The following is a 23,944-nucleotide window of genomic DNA, read 5'->3' as shown; positions in this document are numbered from 1 at the left end:
GTCTCTCAGGCTGGGACACAGTTTGACATATTTAGCTGCTGCTAAGCTGCTCACTCTGTTCTCTCCGAGGATGTGCTGCATTTTAATTTGATCAGGCAGAGAATCAAAGTCAGTGACTGAAACTTTTATCTTTGAGAGGAACTCTGCTCTCGCCTGTTCATATTTGCTGCAGTGCAGCAGGAAGTGTGTCTCCGTCTCCACCTGTCTGTGTTGACAGACAACTGTCTCTCTGTCTGTCTCTCTCTCTATCTGTCTGTCTGACTGTCTCTCTGTCTCTGTCTGTCTGTCTCTCTCTGTCTCTCTGTCTGTCTGTCTGACTGTCTCTGTCTCTCTCTGTCTGACTGTCCCTCTGTCTCCGTCTCTCTCTGTCTGACTGTCCCTCTGTCTCTGTCTCTCTGTCCCTCTCTGTCTGTCTGACTGTCCCTCTGTATCTCTCTCTCTGTCTTTGTCTGTCTGTCTGACTTTCCCTCTGTCTCTGTCTCTCTGTCCCTCTCAGGTGGAGGCTCTGTACAGTCGTCTCTGTCTGGACTCAGAGAAGCTGGCTCAGCTGATGTCTCTGGGTTTCACTGAGAGAGAAGCTCGACTTGGCCTCAGAGCCTGTGAGGGAGACCTGCAGGAGGCCGCGATCCACATCAGCAACCAGAGACAGGTCTCACACGCATGCACGCACGCAAGCACGCAAGCACGCACACACTCTGAGGCGTTGAACTGAGCTGAGTTTCGTTGGTGCTGATCAGGAGCGAGAGGAGCTGAAGCAGAGCGAGAGGAGGAAGAGGAGCAGGAGGATGGAGATCATCTCCACCCTCACAGAGCTGGGCTATTCCAGGAGAGACGCTGCCAGAGCTCTGCACCACGCTGACGGAGACGAGGACAAGGCTTACCAAGTCAGTACCTGTCTGTCTGTCTGTCTGTCTGCTGGTTTGATGTTTTCATTGGACAGAGAAGCTGCTGTGAAGGGGGCTGAGGTTCGTCCTCTGAGAGCAGGACAGATTTCTATACGTCCGTCTGTGAGGGTGAAACTTACTGCTTCTCTTGGAATCAGTGGTTTCAGTTTTTCTGCAGCTTTTGACTTCACCTCATGGTCCTCTTCGGCTCGGCGCGGTGACACCGGGGGACAAAGCTGATCAGCTGTTGTTGTGTGTTGTCTTCAGATCCTGCTGGACTCCAGTCAAGCTGCTCTGCTGACCAATAACAACACAGAGGGCGTCGGTCCAGAGAAGGTGGAGCAGGTACGTTTCGTACGGGTCGACCTGAGCGGGCTTTCACACCTGAGACTGAACAAACAGAACATTTAAACACAGCACAGCTGCTGACCAATCAGATCACTGGAAACACAGTCATCATAATCAATCAACACTGACTTCACTACTCTTCGTCTTCTTCTTCTTCTTCGTCGTTTTCATTGGGACTGCTCACCTGCTCTGTGTCTCTGCAGCTGTTGTACCTGGGCTTTGAGAGGGAGGTGTCTGAAGCAGCTCTCAGACTGACAGGTGGAGACATCCAATCAGCGACTCAGCTGCTGCTGGACAACCAGGGCGTCCTCTCCCCGGAGCTCCTGTCCGTGTCCCCGCCCTCCACCCCGTCCCCCTCCTCTGAGGAGCCCAGCACCTCCTCCAACTCCACAGGTAGGACACACCTGAGGCACGGGTGGCAGGTACAGGCGCCATCAGGGCGCGGTCAGTGTGGGCGGTGAAATCCATGTTGATCTGATTCAGTGTGACATCACTTCCTGAGGAGATCATTATCTCTGACGTCCAATCAGAATAAACCTCCAGTGAGTCGTCTGTACATCCAGGGGTCCATCCCAGTTCTCCTCAGCTGCATCCACGTTTCCTCCACGCAAGGAGACGAGGAAACATGTTTTAGGAGAACTGAGACGTCCTTTCCTCTGTTTCTGATGATGCGACACAGCTGGAGCTGCTGAATGTACCGTTATATTCACACCCCCACCGCCCCCCGCCCTCGATATATTTATATTTTATACTTAAATTTACATTATTTAAAAAAAAGTCTCCAGCACTCACAAATAAATATGAAACACTTTTATTATGAGAGTTAATGAGTTCATTCTTGGCTGGACGCCTCTTCAGGTGAACAGGTGTTCACTTTCTGAGCTGAACTTCATCAGCCTCGCTGTGTCTTCTGTCCTGTTCAGTAAGACAGACTTCAGATCTGTCAGTGAAGACAAACCTACGAGCCACAAACACATTATTTCACTCTGATAACAGAGAGGCCGACGTGTTTGGTTTATACATCAGAGACAGTTCTCCCATTCACAGCTCCTCCCCCCACACAGGGATCCTCCTGCAGCTGACGTCACGGCAGCTCGTCTGGCGCTCGCTCTCCTGACGGATTCCATAGTTTCTGTCGTCATGCTGGTTCACATTAGGCCTTTATGTTGCTGTTAGCATGTTAGCATCTGTCAGATCAGCAGAAATCTTTTTCAGCCGTCGCACTGGACAGGATTTAAATGTCCAGGCCGTCGATTAATCCGCCGCTGAAAATAGTCCCCAACAGATGCACGCCTTCCTCCTGTTAGTTTAATAAAAACCACAGTGAGCAGCCAACCTTTTAAACATGAAACTGAAACTGAGTTTTTAAAGGTTTACCTCTTCAGTAGGAACCAATGAGCTTTAAGCTGAGAGCCACAGACAGGAAGTGGGACAGCATTAAGAGACGCACAAACATGTTGGTTTGAATGTGAACATAAGAGTCAGTTACACTAAGAAAAGTATAGAATCACAAAGGAGCTGTAGTTTGTGATCACACGAACATTTTGAAGAGACGAGTTGATCTGGAGGAATAATTAATGAATGAAAACTCCTCCTTTACTGTCAGCGGACAACGAGTTGGTGAACGAGGTGCTGGAGGACATCTCACGTCACGAGGAGGATTACCTCGACCTGACGCTGGAGGAGGAGAGCGAGCTCATCGCCACCATGAAGACCTACCTGAACCGAGAGGCCACACACCCCGTGTGACACGCACGCACGCACGCACGCACACACACACATGCACAGTGAGTGCTTTACTAACCCTCTGTTAGCCATTCAAAGCAATAAATGTGTTCTTTTCTGCAGTCTCAGTCCTAAAGTTAAAAGACTTGACAGCCGAGGCGAACCATGTGACCACACACAGAGTTTATTTTTACATTTATCTTGATGCTTTCAGACTTCTCTCTTCAGAAAAACATTTTGTTCTGTCGTCAAATGTTCAGATTCTACTTTGAGAGCGATTCGTCTGCTGTCACGGTTGTTCTTCCCTCTGAATGGATGAATATTGTTTTCTAAATGAATGAAGTGTTTCCGCTGTGACGGCAGTAAGCGGAGTTTTATGTTTGTGATGTGGCAGCAGTCTGTAAACTGACTGGAAGTTAAGATGAACTTTTATTTAAATGCGTTTGCTGTTGATGTTGAGTTCTCTGCTGATTGTCTCATGTCGATGGAGCCAATAAAGAAAATGAAGGTTTGGTTTGGGTTCACTTCAGTCTCATGAATCTGTCCCCTGTTAGACATACAGTGATGATAGATCACTCTCAGCACGCTCAGGGTCAGCTCACCTCACTTATGTTGGCTTGTTTTTATTATTTCACTTTCTCCTCCACTGCTCAGAGAGGAATATTCAACTTTTTACTCCATTACATTTATCTGACAACTCTAGTTACTTTACACACAAACATATGAAGAGTTTATAAAATCTGATGTTTTGATATAAAGTCCAACAGTTTATACAAGAACAGCTGAAACGATCAGTCCATGAATCAGTCAGTCAGTATTGATGAAGTTTCAGTGATCGTTGATGTTTGATTTGCTGCTTTTCCTCTCAATGATCTGAATGTGTTTGTAATAATGTGGAGCTTTGGACTAAACAAACACTGTGAAGGATCACTTTGGCCTCATCGTCACCACATTTCTCACTATTTTCACAATGTTTCCAAACCGAACGATCGATCGATTAATGGAGGAAATGATCAGCTGATTGATCCAGAATGAAAAGAATCATTAGTTCAAATGAAGCTCAACCAGCTCCAACAGTAAAATCCTGCTTTGACATGAACGACTGAGTCACAGTAATCTGATGAGGTCAGATAGAACAGGAGGACAGGAGGACAGGAGGACAGCCACAGGGACGTTTTACCGCACTCAGTACTTTTACTGTAATACTTGACAGTACTGACATACTTTTACAGCAGTAACATTTTCACTGCAGAGTATTTGTACAGTGTGGTATTAGTACTTTGACTGTAGTAAAGAATCTGATTACTTCCTCTTCCTCGGTGGGAAAATGTTACACCTCTTAGCTGTAATTTATTTATTAACCTCGACGAGCGCGAGTGTTACTGTCTCTTTAAATATTTAACCCTTCCTCCTCAGTGTGTGTGTGTGCGCGCGTGTGTGTGCTTGTGTGTGTCATGATGGCCGCCGCGGCTCAGGACTCTCCTCTCTACCTGGGCTTTGACTTCAGCACGCAGCAGGTAAAACTCACCTCTTTCCTCTTTAATTCGTCTTTCTTTCACCTGCGCGTTCGATCGAGCGACGCGGGTCACGCACGTGGCAGCGCGCGCAGATGCGGAAGTGTTTGAGCGTAACAGGAGAGAATCTGTGACGGAGTTTCGAGCCGCATTCAAAACACTGAACGCAACGAGGAACACAAACATCCGCGCTGAACTTTGTCAAGCTCCTCTTCCTCACGGGGAGCGAGCAGCTCTGCGTTTAAAGGACTAAAACGACAGTTAGAAACACAACATGTTCCGGTGACTTGACAAGAACTGCTGTCATGTTTTACTTTAGTTTCAGCATGTAAAAGCAGAAAATAAACTCTCTGTGAAAGTACATTAAGTTCTGTACTCAGTTTTGAGGTACTTACTTCACTACATTATAGATGAGTTTTATGAATTGAGATTTTACATATAATCTATGATTCAGTTAAAACCAGCTCCTCCTAAACCTATATGTGGGTAAATTACTACGCCACCTGAATGCATCAGAAATGCTAAGCCAGTTTGGCATATTTGTAGTGATACTGATAAAAAGTACTGATAGTAGTTTTCCTGCTGACAGTAATACTTGTGTCCTCTTCCTGCTGATATGTGAAGCTGAAGGTGGTGGCGATCGATGGAAACCTGAATGTGGTTCATCAGAACAATGTGCAGTTCGACTCTGAGCTACCTGAGTTCAGGTAACGCACATCACTGCAGTGTCGTCGTCCTAGTGACGAGCACATTGTTGACGTCAGTGTTTGATGAGTTTGAAACGTGACTGCAGGACAGACTCACTTTCTCACATCTGGCTGCTTCTGGATCAGGAACAGTCTTATTTTTCTGCTACGTGTTCATTCATTTGATTCATTTTCAAACATTTCATGTGTTTTATGTGTTTTCCACCATCGCTCACACAGACTGAATCACGTGACGACTCAGTGTTTGTGTCTGTGTGCAGAACTCAGGGAGGAGTTCATCTCCACACCGACAGACTGACGGTCACCTCGCCTGTACTGATGTGGGTGAAGGTAGGACACGCACACTCGCATGCACACACTCACGCACTCACATGCACTCACACACACTCACTCACACACACTCACTCACACACACACACACTCACGCACACACTCACGCACACACTCACATGCACACACACACACTCACTCACACACACACTCACACACACACACACACACACACACACACACACACACTCACACTCTCCCACACAGAGTCATGCTGATGAGGGTTTTTCCTCGGCTCGGTTCTCTAACTCTTCAGTTAAAGTATTAACTCACTGTGAGGGTCATCGTTTGACCTTTGACCTCTGACTAATCACATTTTACAGATGTCTGTGTGCTCGGGCTGCCGTGTGATTGGTTGGTGTACCTTTGTGTCTGTCATCAGGCTCTGGACCTGCTATTGGACAAAATGAAGAGGGCGGGGCTTGACTTCTCCAGTGTCAGAGCGCTGTCAGGCAGCGGCCAGGTGAGACCAGAACCAGCATCAGTGAGGGCCCCAGTGACTGGGGGTGAGGTCAGGACTCTGGTCAGACCAGTTCAGTTGTTCAGCACCAAACTGGGAGAACAGTTTCTTCATGGAGCTGCTTTGTGTCACGTGGAAGTGAAGCTCTGTAAGCCGATATCTGTGGGACAGGAAGGGTTCTGGTTTCTGTTCGTAGTCCGAGTCGTATCGACCAATCACGTGTGATTCGGCTGTGGTTGAATGTAGGTAAACAGGCTGCGTGGAGAACACACTGACTGACAAACAATCTCAGAACCCATCAGCTCACGTCTGATGATGATCAGCTTCTTGTTCTCGTCTGTTAGTGGGTCTGATATTTATTTAGCCAAAAAGGCATCTGGAGCGAAAACGCTAATGTTGATCAGACTCTAAACAGTGATGGAATGAGGAAGTTTGGCCCAGATGTTGTTATCTTCTAGCTTCAGCGGGAGGCCTGACACGTTGGCCGTTAACCCCAGAGACTAATCGTCATCAGGTGACAGTCGACGGGTTCACAGATCACGTTGAAACAGGACGGAGACAAACACAAACTGTGGACACAGTTGGATGAACTGTTGTTGTGTGCTTGAGCATTAAGATTTCCCTTCACTGGAGCTGAGAGCTCAAACAAGGCAAAACAATCGCAGGCTTCGCTGCTCAAGGGTGTCCACATACTTTTGGCCATGTAGCATACTTGATATCATATATTCATCTGTTTGTACAACCTGAACTCTGGCTGGATTTCTGTCTGGATAGTGTGAAAACATATTGATCAACTTCTCTAAAATGTGCAGAAAAGTGAGTGGAGTTTGGTGGAAGATTTTTTCATTGTCTCGTGAACTCCAGCAACACGGCAGCGTGTACTGGAGGAGAGGAGCGTCCGAGACCCTGAAGCAGCTCGACCCGGACCGGAACCTGCACCAGCTGCTGCAGGTCTGCGCTCCCACAGTGAGGCTGTGTGTGTGTGTGTGTGTGTGGCTGCCTGTGCTGTGCACCTGCTGATGTGTGTGTATGTGCTGCTGCGTCGACAGGACACTTTCTCCCTGCCGGACTGTCCTGTGTGGATGGACTCCAGCAGCTCGCAGCAGTGTCAGGACCTGCAGGCAGCAGCAGGAGGAGCTCTGAGGCTGGCAGAGATCACCGGATCCAGAGCCTACGAGGTCACCGTCCGCTGTCTGCCTGTCCGTCTGTCTGTCTGTCCACCTGTCTGTCCACCTCTCTGTCCACCTGTCTGTCCACCTGTCTGTCCACCTGTCTGTCCACCTGTCTGTCACCTTGTTCACGTTTGTTTTTAGTCATAATCACTTAAAATGTTCAGATAAAACATATAATATAACTTTTTACACACAAACACAGCAGAACAGCGAACAGATGAATCTGTGTGTCTGCAGCGTTTCACAGGAAACCAGATCGCCAAACTGCGTCAGACCCGACCGGAGGACTACCAGGACTCTGAGGTCCGCCTGCAGACCACCACTTAGCTTAATGTTAGAAACTTCATTATTACATCACTGAGCACATTTCATAAATCTTGTGTGTGTGTGCGTGTGTGTGTGTGCGCGCGCGTGTGTTTTCAGAGGATCTCATTGGTCAGCAGCTTCGCAGCCTCTCTCTTCCTCGGTGGTTACGCTGCCATCGACTACAGTGACGGTACAGTGCCGCGCAGTGTTCAGTGTCAGTCGTGGCTTTCATTGATCCCATTTCTGATTTATCAGGATTTATTAATTTATGTGATTATTGATCGCCATGCTGACCTTCGCTACGATCGATCTACAGAATAAAAATGAGACGATGTGAAAATCACTAAAGAGTCGTGATGTCAGAGAGCGTTTGACCAATGAGAGCAGTAGATTCCAACCCCGGGCTGGGACCCTTCAAAGAGGTCACATGGTCACTGGGATCCACCCAGTAGCTTGTTGTGGGGCTTTCGGTCATATCACATGATCTTCCTCAGCAGATGAACGAACGTGGGCGAGGCCTTCAGGTGCTCAGAAAAAAACGGACATTTGTACGTCTGCATTTCCTGAGGTAAGAGCTAAGTTACCTGAGCTGAGGTAAGACTGTGTGATGTGACTGAAAGCTGAACAGCCACTCAGTGATTTACCCATCGAGGCCTGTAAACTGGTGGCTCCCAAGCTGAGGATCAGGACTGACAAAGATTAAATGATTAAAACAGGTGAAGTGACGCCTTTACTCACCTGCCGACTGATCAGATCACTGATTCCCTGACTCCAGGTTCAGGGATGAATCTGCTCGACATCACGACCAGAAACTGGTCTGAGATCTGCCTGGAAGCCACCGCTCCTCATCTGGACCAGGTGCTGGGAGCTCCAGTCCCTTCCACATCTGTGCTGGTAAGACTGGTCCGTACTGGTCTGGTTAGACTGTTGACACACGATGAGTGGTCTGATCTGTGTTTGCTGCTCAGAGGACACAAACAGGAAGTGGAAGTGAGCAGAACCTCAGTGCTCCTTCCTGTCGTTGCAGGGTCCCGTCTCTTCCTACTTTGTCCGTCGATATGGTTTCTGTGAGACCTGCAGAGTGGTGGCTTTCACCGGAGACAACCCAGGTGAACACGAAGAACAGCAGTTAATGAAACACTGAAAGCCACACACTCGAATTAAACTCCGCCTCCATGTGAAAGCTGCTGTTTCATGTAGTTCTGCTATCTGGACACAAGGTGGTGCTGCTGTGTTGCAAGATCATGATACCTGCTGTGTGTGTGTGCGCGTGTGTGAGTGATTTATTTCCTGTATTCAATTTTCCTTCTTTCTGCAAATATGTCTTTCCAGCCTGAGTATTAGATTTAAAATGATCATTTTGGTTCTTTTCACTTGTTTTTTCTCGTCCACAGAAGGTTTTTTCTTCCCTCAGTCCACTTCCTGCTGTGTGTAACTGCCTTGATTAGTTGTAGAAAGTCCTCAGTCTGGTGTTTTCTGTCTTAAATGTTTCACATCGAGGTAGCAAAGAGTCCCTGGAGGTCTAAATACCAACCTGAGAGGATCATCTTATCTCTAGAACAGTTAAGAAAAACTGCCCCCCTGAACTCTCTGCTCCACAGATACAAGACAAAAATAATTCAAAGAAAGAAATTATTTTTACTTGTAAAGTCATAACAGAACCATACCGAGCACCCTGAACACCACACCCAGCGACACCACAGCGATCTCCATAGCAACCTAGAAATTACCTATAGCCACCTGGAATACTACGACCACCAGGTAACACCCCAGCAGCTCAACAGCGACCCCACAGAAAACCTTCAGACAACACACGATGACTGCGTCAACATGGCTGCTGGGTCGGCTGCAGAACACCCCAGAAACCACCTCAGATACCCAGAACTGCTAGAAACCAGCAGAGAACTGAGCAGCCTCCACCATGAAGAGATCACAGAATGATGATGATGATGATGATGATGATGATGATGATGATGGTTATTGAAATGTATTTCTTCCTCTCCTCAGCGTCTCTGGCAGGAATGAGGCTGCAGCAAGGAGACATCGCGGTGAGTCCACGTTATGTAGCTCAGTGCTGGAGGACGTGTTCAGATCCTCTACTGCAGTCAAAGTACTAAGACCACGCTGTACAAATACTCTGCAGTGAAAGTGTTACTGCTGTAAAAGTATGTCAGTACTGTCAAGTATTACAGTAAAAGTACTGAGTGCAGTAAAACGTCCCTGTGACTGTTCTCCTGTTCTCCTGTTCTATCTGTTCTATCTGATCTCATCAGATTACTGTGACTCAGTCGTTCATGTCAAAGCAGGATTTTACTGTTGGCTTCATATGTTTGTGTGTGAAAATCTTAGTCTGTAAAGTAACTAGTAACTAACAGTACAAGTACCTTAAAACTCTACTTAAGTACACTCCTTGAGTAGATGTACTTTACATTAATCCACTGCCTGTAGGTAATGTGTGTGTGTGTGTGTCCAGGTCAGTCTGGGTACCAGTGATACAGTGTTTCTGTGGATCCAGCAGCCTCGTCCGGCACTGGAGGGTCACGTCTTCTGTAACCCCGTCGACTGGGAGGCGTACATGGCTCTGCTGTGGTACGAGCGCGCACACACACACACACACACACACAGGTTTCATTGACAGCCCAACACTAACCGTGTTTCTTTAGATTTTTAGATTTGGCTTAATAACAGATGAGGATGTGACGTTGTGTAGTGGACGGTCTCTGCCAAGTATTCCAGCTCCCAGACCTGCACTGAATCACATGACAGGTTCTGTCCACTAGAGGGCAGCATCTGAGGACGTGGTGCGTGTGTGTGTGTGTGTGTGTGTGTGTGTGTGTGTGTGTGTGTTATCCACAGCTTTAAGAATGGCTCTCTGACGAGGGAACGAATCAGGAACGAGTGTGCTGGAGGATCATGGGAACATTTTTCTGCCGCCTTGAGAGCCACGCCGCTCGGAAACAACGGAAACATCGGTGCTTCCTTCCTTCTTTGTGTCTCTTTTCCTTTCCCCAAATTTCCTTCTGTCCTTCTGTCCTTCTTTCCTACCACCTGTCTTCATCCCTTGCTTCCCTAACTCCTTCCCTCTTCCCTCACCTCTTCCTTCCTTTGCTCCTTTGTTCATTCTCTCTTCTCTGATTGGTTTCCAGGCTTTTATTTTGACACCATGGAGATCACACCTCCAGCCGTCGGATGTCACCGCTTCGACCCCGACGACAGCGAGGTTGGTGGGGGCGTTCAGTGACTCTGTGTGTTCACACTGCCTCAAACCTTCATGCGGAACCTGAATCACTTGTCCCGGTCCTGCAGGTGTCCTCACTGAGTCCACAGGTGGAGGTCCGGGCTCTGGTGGAGGGTCAGTTCCTGTCCAGGAGACTCCACGCTGAGAGGCTGGGATACTCCATCAGTAAGACCCCCACCTCTCTACCTCCAAGCTTTATTTAAACCCTTTTGTCGTTCTCCTCGTCCATGTGAATCAGCCCGGATCAGACCGGATCTGGTCTCAGGACGTCTTGTCTCGTCTGTCTTGCTGTGGTCACACTGCCCCCCCCTCCTGTTAGCTTCAGTCTCAGGTGAACCACCTCTTCATTCCTCCTGCCTGTTTTTAGTTCCAGGAACCAGAGTGTTGGCCACAGGAGGAGCTTCATCCAACAAAGAGATCCTGCAGGTCAGTCCTCCGCCTCACCTGTCTGCTCCATCACTGCTGTTAGCACCGTTAATCCAGGTGAGGTTACAGGTGTGGGGGGAGGAGGTCTCACTGTGCAGGTGAGAGAGACGCAGAGAAGAATGTGGAGTCATTTTATTCATCAGTCAGAGCTGTCTTCAGTTTGAGCTTCTCACCACGTTTCTGTGATGCGTGTGTGAGACGTTGAGGTAAATAAAGCGTGCTGCTGCAGGAGGCGGAGAAAGAACTCACCTGTTTCCATTAACAAAGACCTTTCTGAATCATCAACCTGCTCAGTCATCGTCTGGGGGCCGTTCTTTTAATCCTTTCGTTCATTTTAGATACGAACGAGCACCTGCTAATGAGTCGCTGTTTAATGTTTGGAGCCCCGTCGCTCTGTGTTGTTTGCTTAATTAATTGAGGAAACCAGAGATGTAAACGTGTAATCTGCAGGAGATTAAGAGGAAATCATTTCCCATTTTCTCTCTCAGGTTTTGTCTGATGTGTTTAACGCTCCGGTTTACACCATCGATCTGTCCAATTCCGCCTGTCTGGGATCAGCCTACAGAGCTCTGCACGGTGACACACACACTCACACACACACACACACACACTGATAATACGACCAGACACTACAGCAGTGCTGTCGTCACACAGAGAGCCTCTCCTGGAATCAATCAGGATGTGTTTTTAAACCTTTTAATTTATTAGTGATATTGTGCTCTTATTTTGAAATATTCGTGTTGGAGAGAACAGAGTTTGGTTTTGTTTTTGAGGAAGGAAGGAGAATTAACGTAGGAAGAATTAACAGAAGGAAAGACAGAAAATAAAAGAATGAAAGAATTCATATAATTATAAAATACTCTGCTGTCGGCTTTTATTTTGAAATGTCAGTGTTTGAGAGTGGACTGTGGAGAAGGAAACGGGTGAAGAAAAGGAATGATTTAGACCAATTTATGGAAGGAATCAAAGGATTGATCCTAAAACTGAATATTATTATGTTAAACAAGAAAAGAGTGAAGAAAGTAAAACATGTTTCATATTTCAGATTCTTCACAGTCGTCACAGCTTTTAGTCGTCGTCCTCTCAGCAGCTCCATCAGGTGGCGTCGTCACCTGGACTGATTCTCAGTCAGCAGGTGATTTGAGGTGCCAGAGCTGTAAATAACCACTGAAGTGGCCGATTAGTGGCTCCTGGAAGTGTCAGTCATCTTCAAAGTCGGCTGTGATTGGCTGGGTCTTCACAGAGAAGAGATGGAGGACCTCCGTTCAGCTCCTGTTCTGTTATTGGCTTCTCTGGTTGCTAGGCTGTATGTGGCAGAACGTGATTGGTCAAGTGAGGTGTCATTTGAATCCTGAGGAACTGGAGACGGGTGACGGTCTGTATAACAGAAGACAGACAGGAGCTCATCATCTGCTAATCTGAAAGCAGAAATCATCGTCACGTTCTGGACTAAACAGCTTTGCTGCCGTGGATCTTCTGGACCTTTGTGGATGTTTCCAGACCGTTTTTGTTGGAGTGTTGATCTGTGGATCACTGAGAGACGTCATCGATGAGTTGATTCGATGCTGAAACAGTTGTTTGTCTGCTGTGAGCTTTTATTGAGCCTCCTGTTGTGATTGTATCTCGAAATGGTTTGAATCAACCAATTAATGAGATTCTGAGCTTTCCGGCCAGGTATAATATGAGTATGAACGTGAAAGCAGTAAATGTTCGGACGGCCTGTGGGGGGGGCTGTAGGTACGAGGTGAAGACATGAAGGTCAGTCAGTCCAGAAAGCTTCAAGATCTTTGAATGAATCTTCAAGTGCAGTCACAAAAACCATCAAAGGCTCTGATGAAACTGGCTCCCATGAGGACTGGTCCAGGACTGAAGACCAGGAGGTTCATCACAGAGTTCAGGCAGCGGACACGTCTCAACACCACCTGATGGAGGAGACCGAGTGAACCAGGCCTCCATGCTCCAACTGCTGCAAACAAACCACGACTGAGGGAGACCAGGAAGAAGACGAGAACCACTCGAAACCAGAACCACGAGGACTCGTTAGATCAGTGGAGACCTGGACTCTGATGAGACTCTGATGAGTCCAGGTCTGAGATGTTCGGTTCCAGCCGTCGTGTCTTTGTGGGACACAGAGAAGGTGAACAGATGGTATCTGCAGGTGTGGATCCACCGTGAAGCAGCAGGTGGGGGAGGAGGTGTGATGGTGTGGGGGTCAAAGCACACTGAACCAGCATGGCTACCACAGCATCCTGCAGCCACAGGTTTCTCATCAGGACGGTGATCCAGAACAAACCTCCAGGCTCCCAGAACAGTGATGGAGGGCTGCGTCACATGACCTGGCCTCCACAGTCACCTGACCTGACCCAGCTGAGACGGTTTGAGGTGAGCTGGAGCTCAGAGTGAAGGAGACTGCTGGAGACCGTCAGACAACTCCTCTGCAGTTTAACGTGGTTCCTCGTGTTCCTTCACAGTTCACAGACTCTAACAACACACCTGGAACACAGACGAACGCAGTGTTTCGATTGTTGTAGTAGATTTTCTGTCCTCGTGTCTCCTGAAGGTCATGTGACAGAACATTCAAAGACCTTTCCAGTCTGAACTGAGAATGAAGCTGCAGCTGGTTCCAGATCAGCAGGTCAGTCTGTTGGTCGTATATTTAAATCCCGCAGCAAACGGCCGAGGTGTGCGTGTTTGAGCGGCAGGACGTGGACGCTCTTATCTCTTCACACAGCCGCTTCGTTCGCCGAGCGAGACAAACGCGGCGCCGTCCGTCTTCTCCCCGGGAGTTCATTCATCGTCTCTCTGCTGAGGGCTTTTAATGTCGGCGAGGGGCGCGCGTAGCTCGTCTTCATAAAACCAGATGAAAAGGATTCCTCACCCTCTCCACATGAAAGAGACTGGACGAGCGGCGGGACGGTGAACATCCTCTGCCGCCGCCGCCGATTTCATGTGTGACGGCCATCAAATATGCAAGCAGGAGGTGGAACAGGAGCAGCGTCTGCGTTTGCTTCCACGTCTAAAGTCCGTTGCGTGGGCTTGAAAAGACATAATGCAATCCTCCTGATGTTAATAACCAATGCTGATTCATTCAGGGGCGGCGGCGGCGGCCTCAGGAGGAGTTTGGGGGGGGGGGGGCAGTTAAGCGATCCTCATGCAATTGCTCTGCAACAGAGCTGGATGCACAGAAATCCTCTTCATGCATTCATGTTGCATTACTGCTGCAATCCTTTGCTCAGCGTTGCAGGAAGCACATTCAGCGTGTGGGAGGGAGGACGGCCGCTGCCACAAACCTGTTGTCTGGTGATCCCGGATCAGCGGCCAGACGCTGGTTATCGGTGGGATGAGGTCACGGTCTGTCACTGTGATTGCTCAGGTGTGGTCCCTTTTCACCTGTCGCCTTTCATGTGGACAGCAGAGGGGTGAAGCCCGGCCTCGTAGGAAACAAAGCCAAACAGTCCGGTCGCAGCTTTGAATCTGGATGGATTCCTCGGTGAACTGGAAGCTTCCCCGTCTGCATGTCGTCTGATAAACACGTGATGAAACACGGCGCTGGACACCCCCGTCCTTTGATAGCGAACGAGTTGAAAGAGGGACGACAGCAGGAGGCCACACAGACAGGAATCTGTGTGTGTGTGTGTGTGCGTGTGTGTGTGTGTGTGTGTGTGTGTGTGTGTGTGTGTGTGTGTGTGTGTTTGGTTCATATCTCACACTTGACCCCTTGTGTTTGCTAAATGACCTTTGGACTCTTCCGCTAATTGGTTACCAGACTGTGGACTAGACGATTGGTTAACGGCCTCTGAGGCTAATTAGCAGCGGTGGAGCTGAGAGCCTGAAGCACAGAGTTAACGAGCAGGCTAACGAAGCTGCTGATTAGTTAATAATCATGTAGTAATCATGGATTTATTAGAATCAGCCAGTGATTTTGACTCGTCTCATCAGTGACAGCAGGTGGTACTAATGACGTGAACGACGGCTCTGGGTCAGGGTCCCCGTAAACCATGACAGTCTGACACTGAGTCAGCAGCACCAGGACCCCGAATAACCCCATTACTAAACCACTGGTTAACAATACAGGAAGTGATGGTTTGGTTAATGATCCTGGAACACCAACTGACTGATTAACTACTTAGGATCACTTTGGTAATTGATAACAAATAATATTTGCTCTGTAAGCTGCTGATGTGTTGGCATGGCAACGGAACTCAACAGCTAATTCGGTTAACAATGCACCTTTTGATTGGCTAATGGAGAAGGAGCTCACCGATTGATTGGTTAACAACCACAAAACTAACCTGCCGAATGGTCAACAATGCAGTAACCGATGCTTGTAATTGGTTAATCATACAGGAAGTCACCTGCTGATTGGTTAACAGTGTTCTGTGTGTAAAGAAGCAGCATTTCTATTTGGTAAATGAGCCTGTAATTATCAGATTGATCGATTGGTTTGCAACACATTGACAAAACCTCAGCCTCTGATTGGTCAATGACGCCCTCACCTAATTGGTAACAATACATGATTATTATTATCATTATAATTATTTGTACTGATGTGGACCTAAGAGTCTGAAAAAAAGTTGAATTGAAATAAAAAAATGCAGATGTACTAATTGGTTAATGGTGAAGGAAGGAGTTGACTTGTTAATCAACCAGGACCCAGAACCTTAACCTCTGATTGGTTAATGATGCAGAAACCTTCTCTGATTGGTCCATGTGTGTTTTCAGGACTGGTAGCAGAATCTGGGGTTTCCTTCTTTGATGTGGTGAAGAAAGCACCGGAACCACAACTGGTCGCCACCCCACACCCTTCAGCACGGGAGGTACACACACGCACACATACACACACACACACACACACGCACACATACACACACGCACACACGTATACACGCACGTACGCCCGCACGCACGCACACATGCACGCACACGTATACAGACACACACACACACACGTATACAGACACACATACACACACACACACGTACACACACACGTATACAGACACGTATACAGACACACGTACACACACACACACGTACACACACACACACACACGTACACAGACACGTATACAGACACGTATACAGACACGCGTACACACACACACACGTACACACACACACACACGTACACACACACGTATACAGACACGTATACAGACACACGTACACACACACACACACACGTACATACACACACACACACGTATACACACACACACACACACACACTTACCTAGGCACACATACATATACACAAACACGCACACACACACACCTTCACACACACTGTTCCTGTTCCAGCAGTGTAATTAGTGTTTATTAAATTAGTCACTGTGTGTGTGTGTGTGTGTGTGTGTGTGTGTTTTACTTTTTTATGGAGCTTCATATTTCCCTGCGGTGTGTCCTCCCACACACACACACTCTCTCTCTCGGTGATGTTTTTGGCGTTCTGCTTGGCTCATCACTCGGGGGGGGGGTTGTGGAGTGTTGTGTGGGGGTGGAGAAGTTCTGCCTTTTAGCCTCAATAAATGTGTTAATGAGAGAGAATTGTGGGTATTAATTTATTAATTCTGCCTTCTTTAAACCACTAACTCCTGGTGGCTTTTAACCATGTGAAGAATGACAGAATGAAAAGGGTCGAGCACGGCTGACGTTTACTCAAACACAGTCTGCAGGATGTGTCGCGTTAAAATGTTCATCACAGCATTAGTTCATACGAGACGTCTGACCTTGAAGACTGGATTCACATTAACGGCACAACGCTTCTTTTTCCAAAGCGGTCTCACCACAAGCTCTGTTCTGGAGCTTTTGACTGGATCACATGGTCTTCCTCAGCAGATGCAGTTTTCCCAGTTTGTGGCTTAAAGGCTCAAACTGCTCAGAAAAATGTGAACTTGAAAGCAACTTGAAATTCCACAACTGAGCAAACTGCATCTGCTGAGGAAGATCATAGAAATACTCAAAGTACAAGTACTCCTTCAGCACTGAGCCAGTCAGGAATAAATATGAGCTGCCTGAGCCTCGTCTGCCTCGGTCTCTTTCTGCCCAATCACAACACCCTGACGATAATCAGCTGATCACATTTGATTTAATAATCACATGCAGACCTCTGAGTAATGCCTTAGAGCATTGATCCCCAACCCGTGGGGGCCGTGGGTCATTTGGTACTGGGCCGCACAGGAAGAAAAAATAATTTCCATTATTTTGTTTTTTCACATAATTTGTTTGATTTGTACAGAATAATATACACATCCATCTAATGAATGCATTAGTGAGAAAAGCGATGCTACCGGAAGTGCCCTCGCAATTTTATTTTGAAATGTATCAGGTGATTTCCCGTACTGACAGTGGCAGTCTGCAGCCAGGTCCTCTTGACATGATTAAAAAGTGGATTTACGTTCATTATTATTGTTGTTATGTTAATTTAAACACAAGATACTTGTGCTCAAAAAGAGGATTCATTCTCAGTGAAGAACCTTGGAGCTCTAATCTGCCTCTATACCTGCCAAAGAGCAGTGATTCCTAACACGTCTCTGGGGGTCATCAGGTGGAAACCTCCCTTCAACAGTGTTTCGCCTACTTAGTCCCACTACACCTCCAGGAGGTTAGGCAGTGAGCTCCGGCGTCCCAGAGTCACCCCCCCTAGTGCCAGTTCACACTGCTCCTACACAATCCAAACAGCACCGCCACGTTCAACTGACCCAGAGATGCTCCAGGTAGTGGCCAGTACCGATGCTACCATTTAACTATTGCTAACCGCTAGGAAGAACAGAAGAAGACAATACAGTTCCGATGCTACCATTTAGCTAATGTTACGTGCTAACCGCTACCTGCTAAGAGGAACAGAAGAAGACAATAAAGCTAGATTCACCTATACTGTTAATGTTAATTGCTAGCTACCAATACTAACTGCTAAGATACTATCATATTCTCACCGCTTTAGCTATTGTTAGCTGCTACAATGCTACCACAGGCCTAGATGCCACATGTAACTGCCGATTGCCACACTACCATCATCTACCCCTGCCTCTCACCAACTGCACCAAGAAAAAGCGGGGTGGGAATACAAACCCTGGTTCGGGTAGGGGATAGAAAATAAAGAGGTAGAGTCAAAAGATGAAAGTAGGGATTGGATACAGACCCTTGTTCGGGTAGGGGGTGGAAAATTTAGAGGGTGCTGAAGGTGGAGGCCTAAACCACAGACTAGATTTAACAGCCTCTTCTAACATTTCCTTCAAGAAGCAGCAAACCCTACCATTTCCTTCAAAAAGCAAACAGAGCAGGAAAACAAACCCTAACATTTCCTTCCAGAAGCAAACAAAACAGGAAAACAACCAAAAAGATCAAAAAACAAGCCAACTCTGTATCTTACAACGCAAACTCACCTGAACAGGCCGCATGGTCCCAAAGAGAGACTCTAGCTGGCCACACCCCCACCTTATCTAAACTTCCTGGTTCTCTTCCTATTGGCAGAGCGAGAAGATGGGGCGGGGAAAGCAGAGCAGAGGAGAGGTGTCTTGTTCAGACTTTAACCTCTTCTCCCGCCGGGTTAGGCATGTCCTCTGCCCCCCCCTCACTGTCCCTATTTCACCCCCCAACTACTATTATTTCTCCTGATCCATATCCACTGACTAGACCTAGCAGCCTCATCTGACATCTCCCTCACTGTCTTTCTTAAATTTTGCCCATGCACTCCCAGCTCCCTCAACAGTGAAACAGCTGACCCTGCAACAAAACCTCTACACCCCACTTCAACCGGACAGACCCTGGTCTTCCATCCCCTCTGCTCAGATTCTGTCTTTAAATCTGCATACTTAGTCTTCTTCCTTTCATAAGCTGCCTCCACTGAATTTTCCCAAGGGACTGTTAACTCAATAAAATACACAGTCTTTTTACTCATGGACCATAAGACAATGTCCGGCCTCAGATTACTATAAACTATTTCCTGGGGCACAACTAGCTTTCCTCCCAAGTCGACCTGCATTTGCCAATCATCAGCCCCTACCAGGCAGCCATCTACCTGCTTTCTCCCTGACTTAGCAGCTCTATTTTTCTCCCCCTCTCGAACAAACTGCACATCTAACCTCTCCTTTCTAGAACTTCCAGAATTCACCTGCTTCCTTCTCTCCTCAATGCCTGCGGCTAAGCTTCTCAGCACCTGATTATGCCGCCATGTATACCGGCCTTGTGATAAGCTAATTCTACAACCTGACAAAATGTGCTTTAAACTTGCTGTACCTGAGCAGAGTGGGCACGATTGATCGCCCTGTACCCAGAGACTTAGGTTCTGCGGGGCTGGCAACACATCGTATGTCGCCCCTATCAGAAATTTAATACGGCCTTCCTCCATATTCCACAGGTCCCTCCAACTAAGTTTCCTCTTCTCAACACCTTCCCAATTCAACCATTGTCCCTGTTTGGCTTGACCAACTGCTTTTGCCCCTCTTAACAATATTATTATTATTAAAGAGAAAATACCTCAGTTTTTAATGCCGATCTTATCATTTTAGTTTGTTTTTATCTGCTACACCTTTAGACTGGGCCGTGAAAATAGTGTCAGACATTAAACTGGGCCATGGTACAGAAAAGGTTGGGGACCACTGGATTAGAGGAGATCTGCAATGTTGTTTTGAATTCACTGATTTTTTTGGCCACTGGGTGGCAGAAGCCCATCAGGGCCGTGTCAGTTTCTACAACACATGTATCACTCCGACCTCTGTGAAGGCCGAGCTGCTCCTCTGTGATGAGGCGTCTGATGGTAGTGATGCTGATGATGCTGATGAGGATGATGAGGATGATGACGCTGATGGTGGTTCTCCAGGTTTGTCTTCTCTCAGCAGCAGCTCGTTGCTTTGCAGCTCGGTGGTTTCACGTTGCAGGTTGTCAGAAACATCAGCTGCTTCCACATTAAACAGCAAACACGTTCACTTCCTGTTGCCGACCTCTCAGCAAACACCTGCAGGAGATTCAGGCGTCAGAGCAGCTTCTTCCTGCTCAGTGTTGTATGGAACAATCTGCCTTGTTTTGAAGCGTGGCAACGAATCAGAGATGACACGTGACAACATGTCCTGAAGCTGTTCGCAAATTCCACAAGACGTGCTCCAAACCTGGCGCTACGTTATCCACAGTGTTCTGCTAGCAGCAGCTAATGTAGCGTGGAGCAGCAGCCACAGAGGTCTGCGCTTCTTTCTGAATCACACCAACACTCGTTTCAGTTTCTAACGTGTACCCGCCAACCGGTGCTGACTCGAGTGACATCACACGAGGACATTCATCAGATCTCACACAGCTTAAGAAAACAGGTCAGATCTGAGAACTGAGACAGAAAGATTATGAGACATATGACAATATGAGGGTTTCATAACACACACACACACACACACACACACACTAACTGAAGGTTTGAGGTCACTCAGTGACCACCGGAGCTGAACAGGTGTAGAATAACACCATCAGCTGCATCCAGTGCTGCTGCCCTTCATCACACTGTCTCCACTCAGCTGTCACCTCGGAGACATTCACCCCACTGCACGATGTCCACTTCATGCACGTTTCAGGTCCAGGATCTGGTTTGCAGGCCTGAAACTGTCCTGTTATGGCTTGTGGTTGTGGTCCAGCAGCTGATGACTCAGCTGAACAGTGAAACATGGCTACTGAAGCTAAATTCACAATACAGATGGAACCAAGTGTACTGAGGTTTATAGCTGAGAGTTAAGAGTCATCAGCCTTTGGGTCCAGGTTCAGGATCAGGTTCAGGTCCAGGTTCATTCAGGTTCAGAAACACGAGGAGAGAGGAGGAAAACAGGCCCTCAGAAAGCAAACAGAAGCCATAAAGTCAGGAGGGGGAGTTCAGCTCAAATGATTTTCAGTGACAGACTCAGAGAGCAGACAGGTGATGAAGAAAGAGAGGAGATGAAGGAGGAGCAGGAAGGCGATGATGAAGGAGGTGAGGGTCGCAGGGCGAGCGGCGATGGGCTTTCAGTTTACTTTTTATTTTTACTGTCAGTCATCTCTCAGCGTCCCGGGAGAGAAACGTTCACTTTAATTACTTTAAAGATGTTTGACAGCTCGACCTGTCTGCTCCTCTTCACCTGCTGAACTCCTCCGTCTGCAGCTAAACGCTGACTCGTGTGACGGATCAGAACAATGAAAGAGGGAGGAAACGCTCTGCTCCCACACGATGAAGCCGTTCTAACCCCTGGACTGTCCTGTGTGGACTTTTATTTTGAAGGGGAGACTGTCACTTCCTGAAGAGCTGAGAATATATTTATGGGAGCAAACTTATTTTCATGTAGAATTTGTCCACTTTCCGATCAGAGGTAGGAAGTCGAGCAGCTTTCTCTTGGTTTACTTCCTCTTTAAATCCGTCCCAGTAGCCACACGAGTGGTCTCGAGCGCTCAGAGGTGCGTTATGTGACGACAGGTAGCGGACAGGTGTGTCCCACCTGACAGCACAGTGAACAGTGCAGAGCCCATGAAAGCCAAGTCTTTGTACCGCTTTTTAAACTGGGTCATGTTTGAGCTCCACAGCTTCACCCCACATATAGAAATAGAAACACTTTTTAACGTTTTGCAGAAATAACGATGTTTTTATTTAAAATGCCCCTCAAATTATAATCCCCCTCTCTATTGAAAAATAATTTCTGAATATTACCATTTTTAATTGCTTTGTCAATTATTTGTGCAGTTTGAAAATGAACCAGGTCTTAAGTGTCGCCCCAAACCTCGACTCAGTAAGTTAAATATGCAGAACCAATGAACAGTGGAGAATGTGGAGTGATTCGTGGTCCAGAAGGTGTTCTGTCTGACCCCGCACTGAAATGCTTCTCGACAGTTTGTGTTTTATGTGAGATTTCATCATCTTTTGTCATCTATTACACCAAGACATTTGTTTTGATGAACTCTTTCAGTGTCTACACCATCTACCTGTATCGGTAGGTGAGATTTCTGTTGCAATTGCCAAATAACATTATTTTTGCTTTATTTAATTTCAACAATAATTAGCTTCTGTCAGTCCGCCCCTTATTTACACATTTCTGTCGTGGTAATGTGCAGCAGCTCCTGCAAATTTCCCCCAAAACAAAAAATGTTTTTTCTCATCTGCAAAGACAGTCTTAATGTTTTTGACACTTTACAAATATCATTTACATAAAGAATAAGCAGTTGTGCACCCAGTACCGACCCTTGGGGAACTTTCCAAACACGTCTGTTCTTTACTCATTTTGCGAGCTTAAGGGTTAAATTTGAACGCTCGAGTGACCGAGAGAATCCAGTCATTTTTCCAAATAAAAGATTTTTCAAAATAAAAGATCGTTCAGACGGAAATAATTACTTATTTCTTGTGCGGCCTGCTACCAATTAATCCACGGACCGGTACCGGTCCACGGCCCGGGGGTTGGGGACCACTGACAGCTTTAGACTGCTCGTACTTTTACTGCATGAAGCTGATAATACTGCTGTACGTTTACTGCATGAAGCTGACAGTACTACTGTACTTTTAATACATGAAGCAGAGAATACTTCTGTACTTTTACTGCTTGAAGTTGAGGATACTTCTGTACGTCTCATAACACTTGAAGCTGCAGTGAGGAGCTTTTGTCTCCCCCATCTGGCAGTGAGAGTAATTACACCGACACGTAGCCTCCATCATACTCCAGCTGCTGTAGTCCTCCGGTTGCTCCTCCCCTCAGCTCTGGGGAACCAATCGTTGCTGGTGGATGTAAAGGTGTTGCTGTCGGTGCTGCAGTGCGTGAACGTTTTGAATGATGGATCTTTATTTGTAATGCAGTACTTTTACATGTGGTACTGCTACTTAAAGTACTTCAGTGAGAGTTCTTGTCAGCTGCACCTTTCCACAGTGACAAAGAGACAGCAGGGTGATGATTTCTGTCTCTGTGTGTCTTCCAGGTGTACGACCAGATGCTGAAGCGTTACGCCCAATTGGAGGAGAGAGTCCTACAGCAGTCCCGCCCCTGAGCCACAGCCACCAATCAGCTCTGTCGAGGACATCATATAAGGCAAAGAAACTTAATAAAACACAGAATTTGGTTTGGACATTTTACTGAAAATGAAATAAGTTGAAAAACTCTTACCTGGATTTTATGAGTAATTAGAGCCGCTCGTCAATAAAGAATTACTGATTGATGATAATGGAATTTTCAGAAATACTTATTACAAAATAATTGAACTTGAAATTGAATCAGCCACTGAATTAATGTCAAATAACACAGAAAATGTTTTAAGTTCAATTCTTCATGAACACTTTTGAAATTCAAATGAAAGCAAATCTCGAACTGTTCAAGTGTAACCAGCACATTAATGTAATCAGCCGGTCTGAAGGATCTGGTCTGAGCCGGTCCAGCAAGACGACTCGAGCAGATTCTTGTGATTACCGATCATATTAAAGTCGCGTTCACCATCAGATTCATTCCAGATGTTTTAGAATGGATCCAAACCTGGACCCTCCTGGTCCTTTGCTCCAGGATTCATTTAAAAAGTACAAATTCTTCTGAATATATTAGTGGTTAATGTTAAACTGATATACTCACACAAACATAGTGATTTAAATGTTTTTTATGTAGAATTGTCAATAAATGAAGTGATGTGATGAAGAGCACCTGGGTTCTTTCCCTTCTTGTCGAGAACAGAACAGGTTCCTAAACGCCGGGTTCAGAACAATGGAGGAGCTCCTCGCTCAGTTTTAGCTTCCTGGCTGTTTTCAGCCCACAGGTAAACAGCAGCCGTCACTTAACAAACAGGAAATGGGAATTAACCGGAGGTTCGATTAAATCTTCAACTCAACTCGTTTCAGCCTAATGACTCTTCGTCATTTCA

At 46.8% G+C, this 23,944-nt stretch overlaps 3 protein-coding genes across 5 annotated transcripts in view; 2 read left to right on the top strand and 1 right to left on the bottom strand.

Annotated features, from left to right (window-relative positions):
* Window positions 1–3,469, top strand: part of nub1 (negative regulator of ubiquitin-like proteins 1) — a 10,493-nt gene extending 7,024 nt beyond the window's left edge. The window contains exons 11-15 of the mRNA XM_041960990.1: window positions 497–649; window positions 738–884; window positions 1,152–1,229; window positions 1,436–1,625; window positions 2,839–3,469. Of these exons, the coding sequence (XP_041816924.1) occupies window positions 497–649; window positions 738–884; window positions 1,152–1,229; window positions 1,436–1,625; window positions 2,839–2,981 (711 nt within the window). The 3' untranslated portion in view covers window positions 2,982–3,469. The remainder of the gene's footprint in view (window positions 1–496; window positions 650–737; window positions 885–1,151; window positions 1,230–1,435; window positions 1,626–2,838) is intronic.
* LOC121623616 (NACHT, LRR and PYD domains-containing protein 3-like) overlaps window positions 1–23,944 on the bottom strand; it is a 377,011-nt gene that overhangs the window by 265,684 nt on the left and 87,383 nt on the right. The window lies entirely within an intron of this gene.
* xylb (xylulokinase homolog (H. influenzae)) lies at window positions 4,113–23,726 on the top strand. The gene is made up of 19 exons (XM_041960993.1): window positions 4,113–4,474; window positions 5,096–5,178; window positions 5,439–5,508; window positions 5,891–5,971; window positions 6,833–6,919; window positions 7,018–7,146; window positions 7,378–7,443; window positions 7,564–7,636; window positions 8,222–8,340; window positions 8,474–8,555; window positions 9,454–9,494; window positions 9,920–10,035; window positions 10,303–10,418; window positions 10,593–10,666; window positions 10,753–10,849; window positions 11,052–11,110; window positions 11,599–11,686; window positions 15,833–15,927; window positions 23,018–23,726. Exons 1-19 carry the CDS (start codon window positions 4,412–4,414, stop codon window positions 23,084–23,086), a joined length of 1,608 nt encoding a protein of 535 aa, XP_041816927.1. The 5' UTR covers window positions 4,113–4,411; the 3' UTR covers window positions 23,087–23,726.

The sequence above is a fragment of the Chelmon rostratus genome, chromosome 20 (genome assembly GCF_017976325.1).
Source record: "Chelmon rostratus isolate fCheRos1 chromosome 20, fCheRos1.pri, whole genome shotgun sequence".
Lineage (NCBI taxonomy): Eukaryota > Metazoa > Chordata > Actinopteri > Chaetodontiformes > Chaetodontidae > Chelmon > Chelmon rostratus.
Note: the sequence above shows the minus strand (reverse complement) of the source record. Positions and strands in the feature narration are given on the sequence as shown.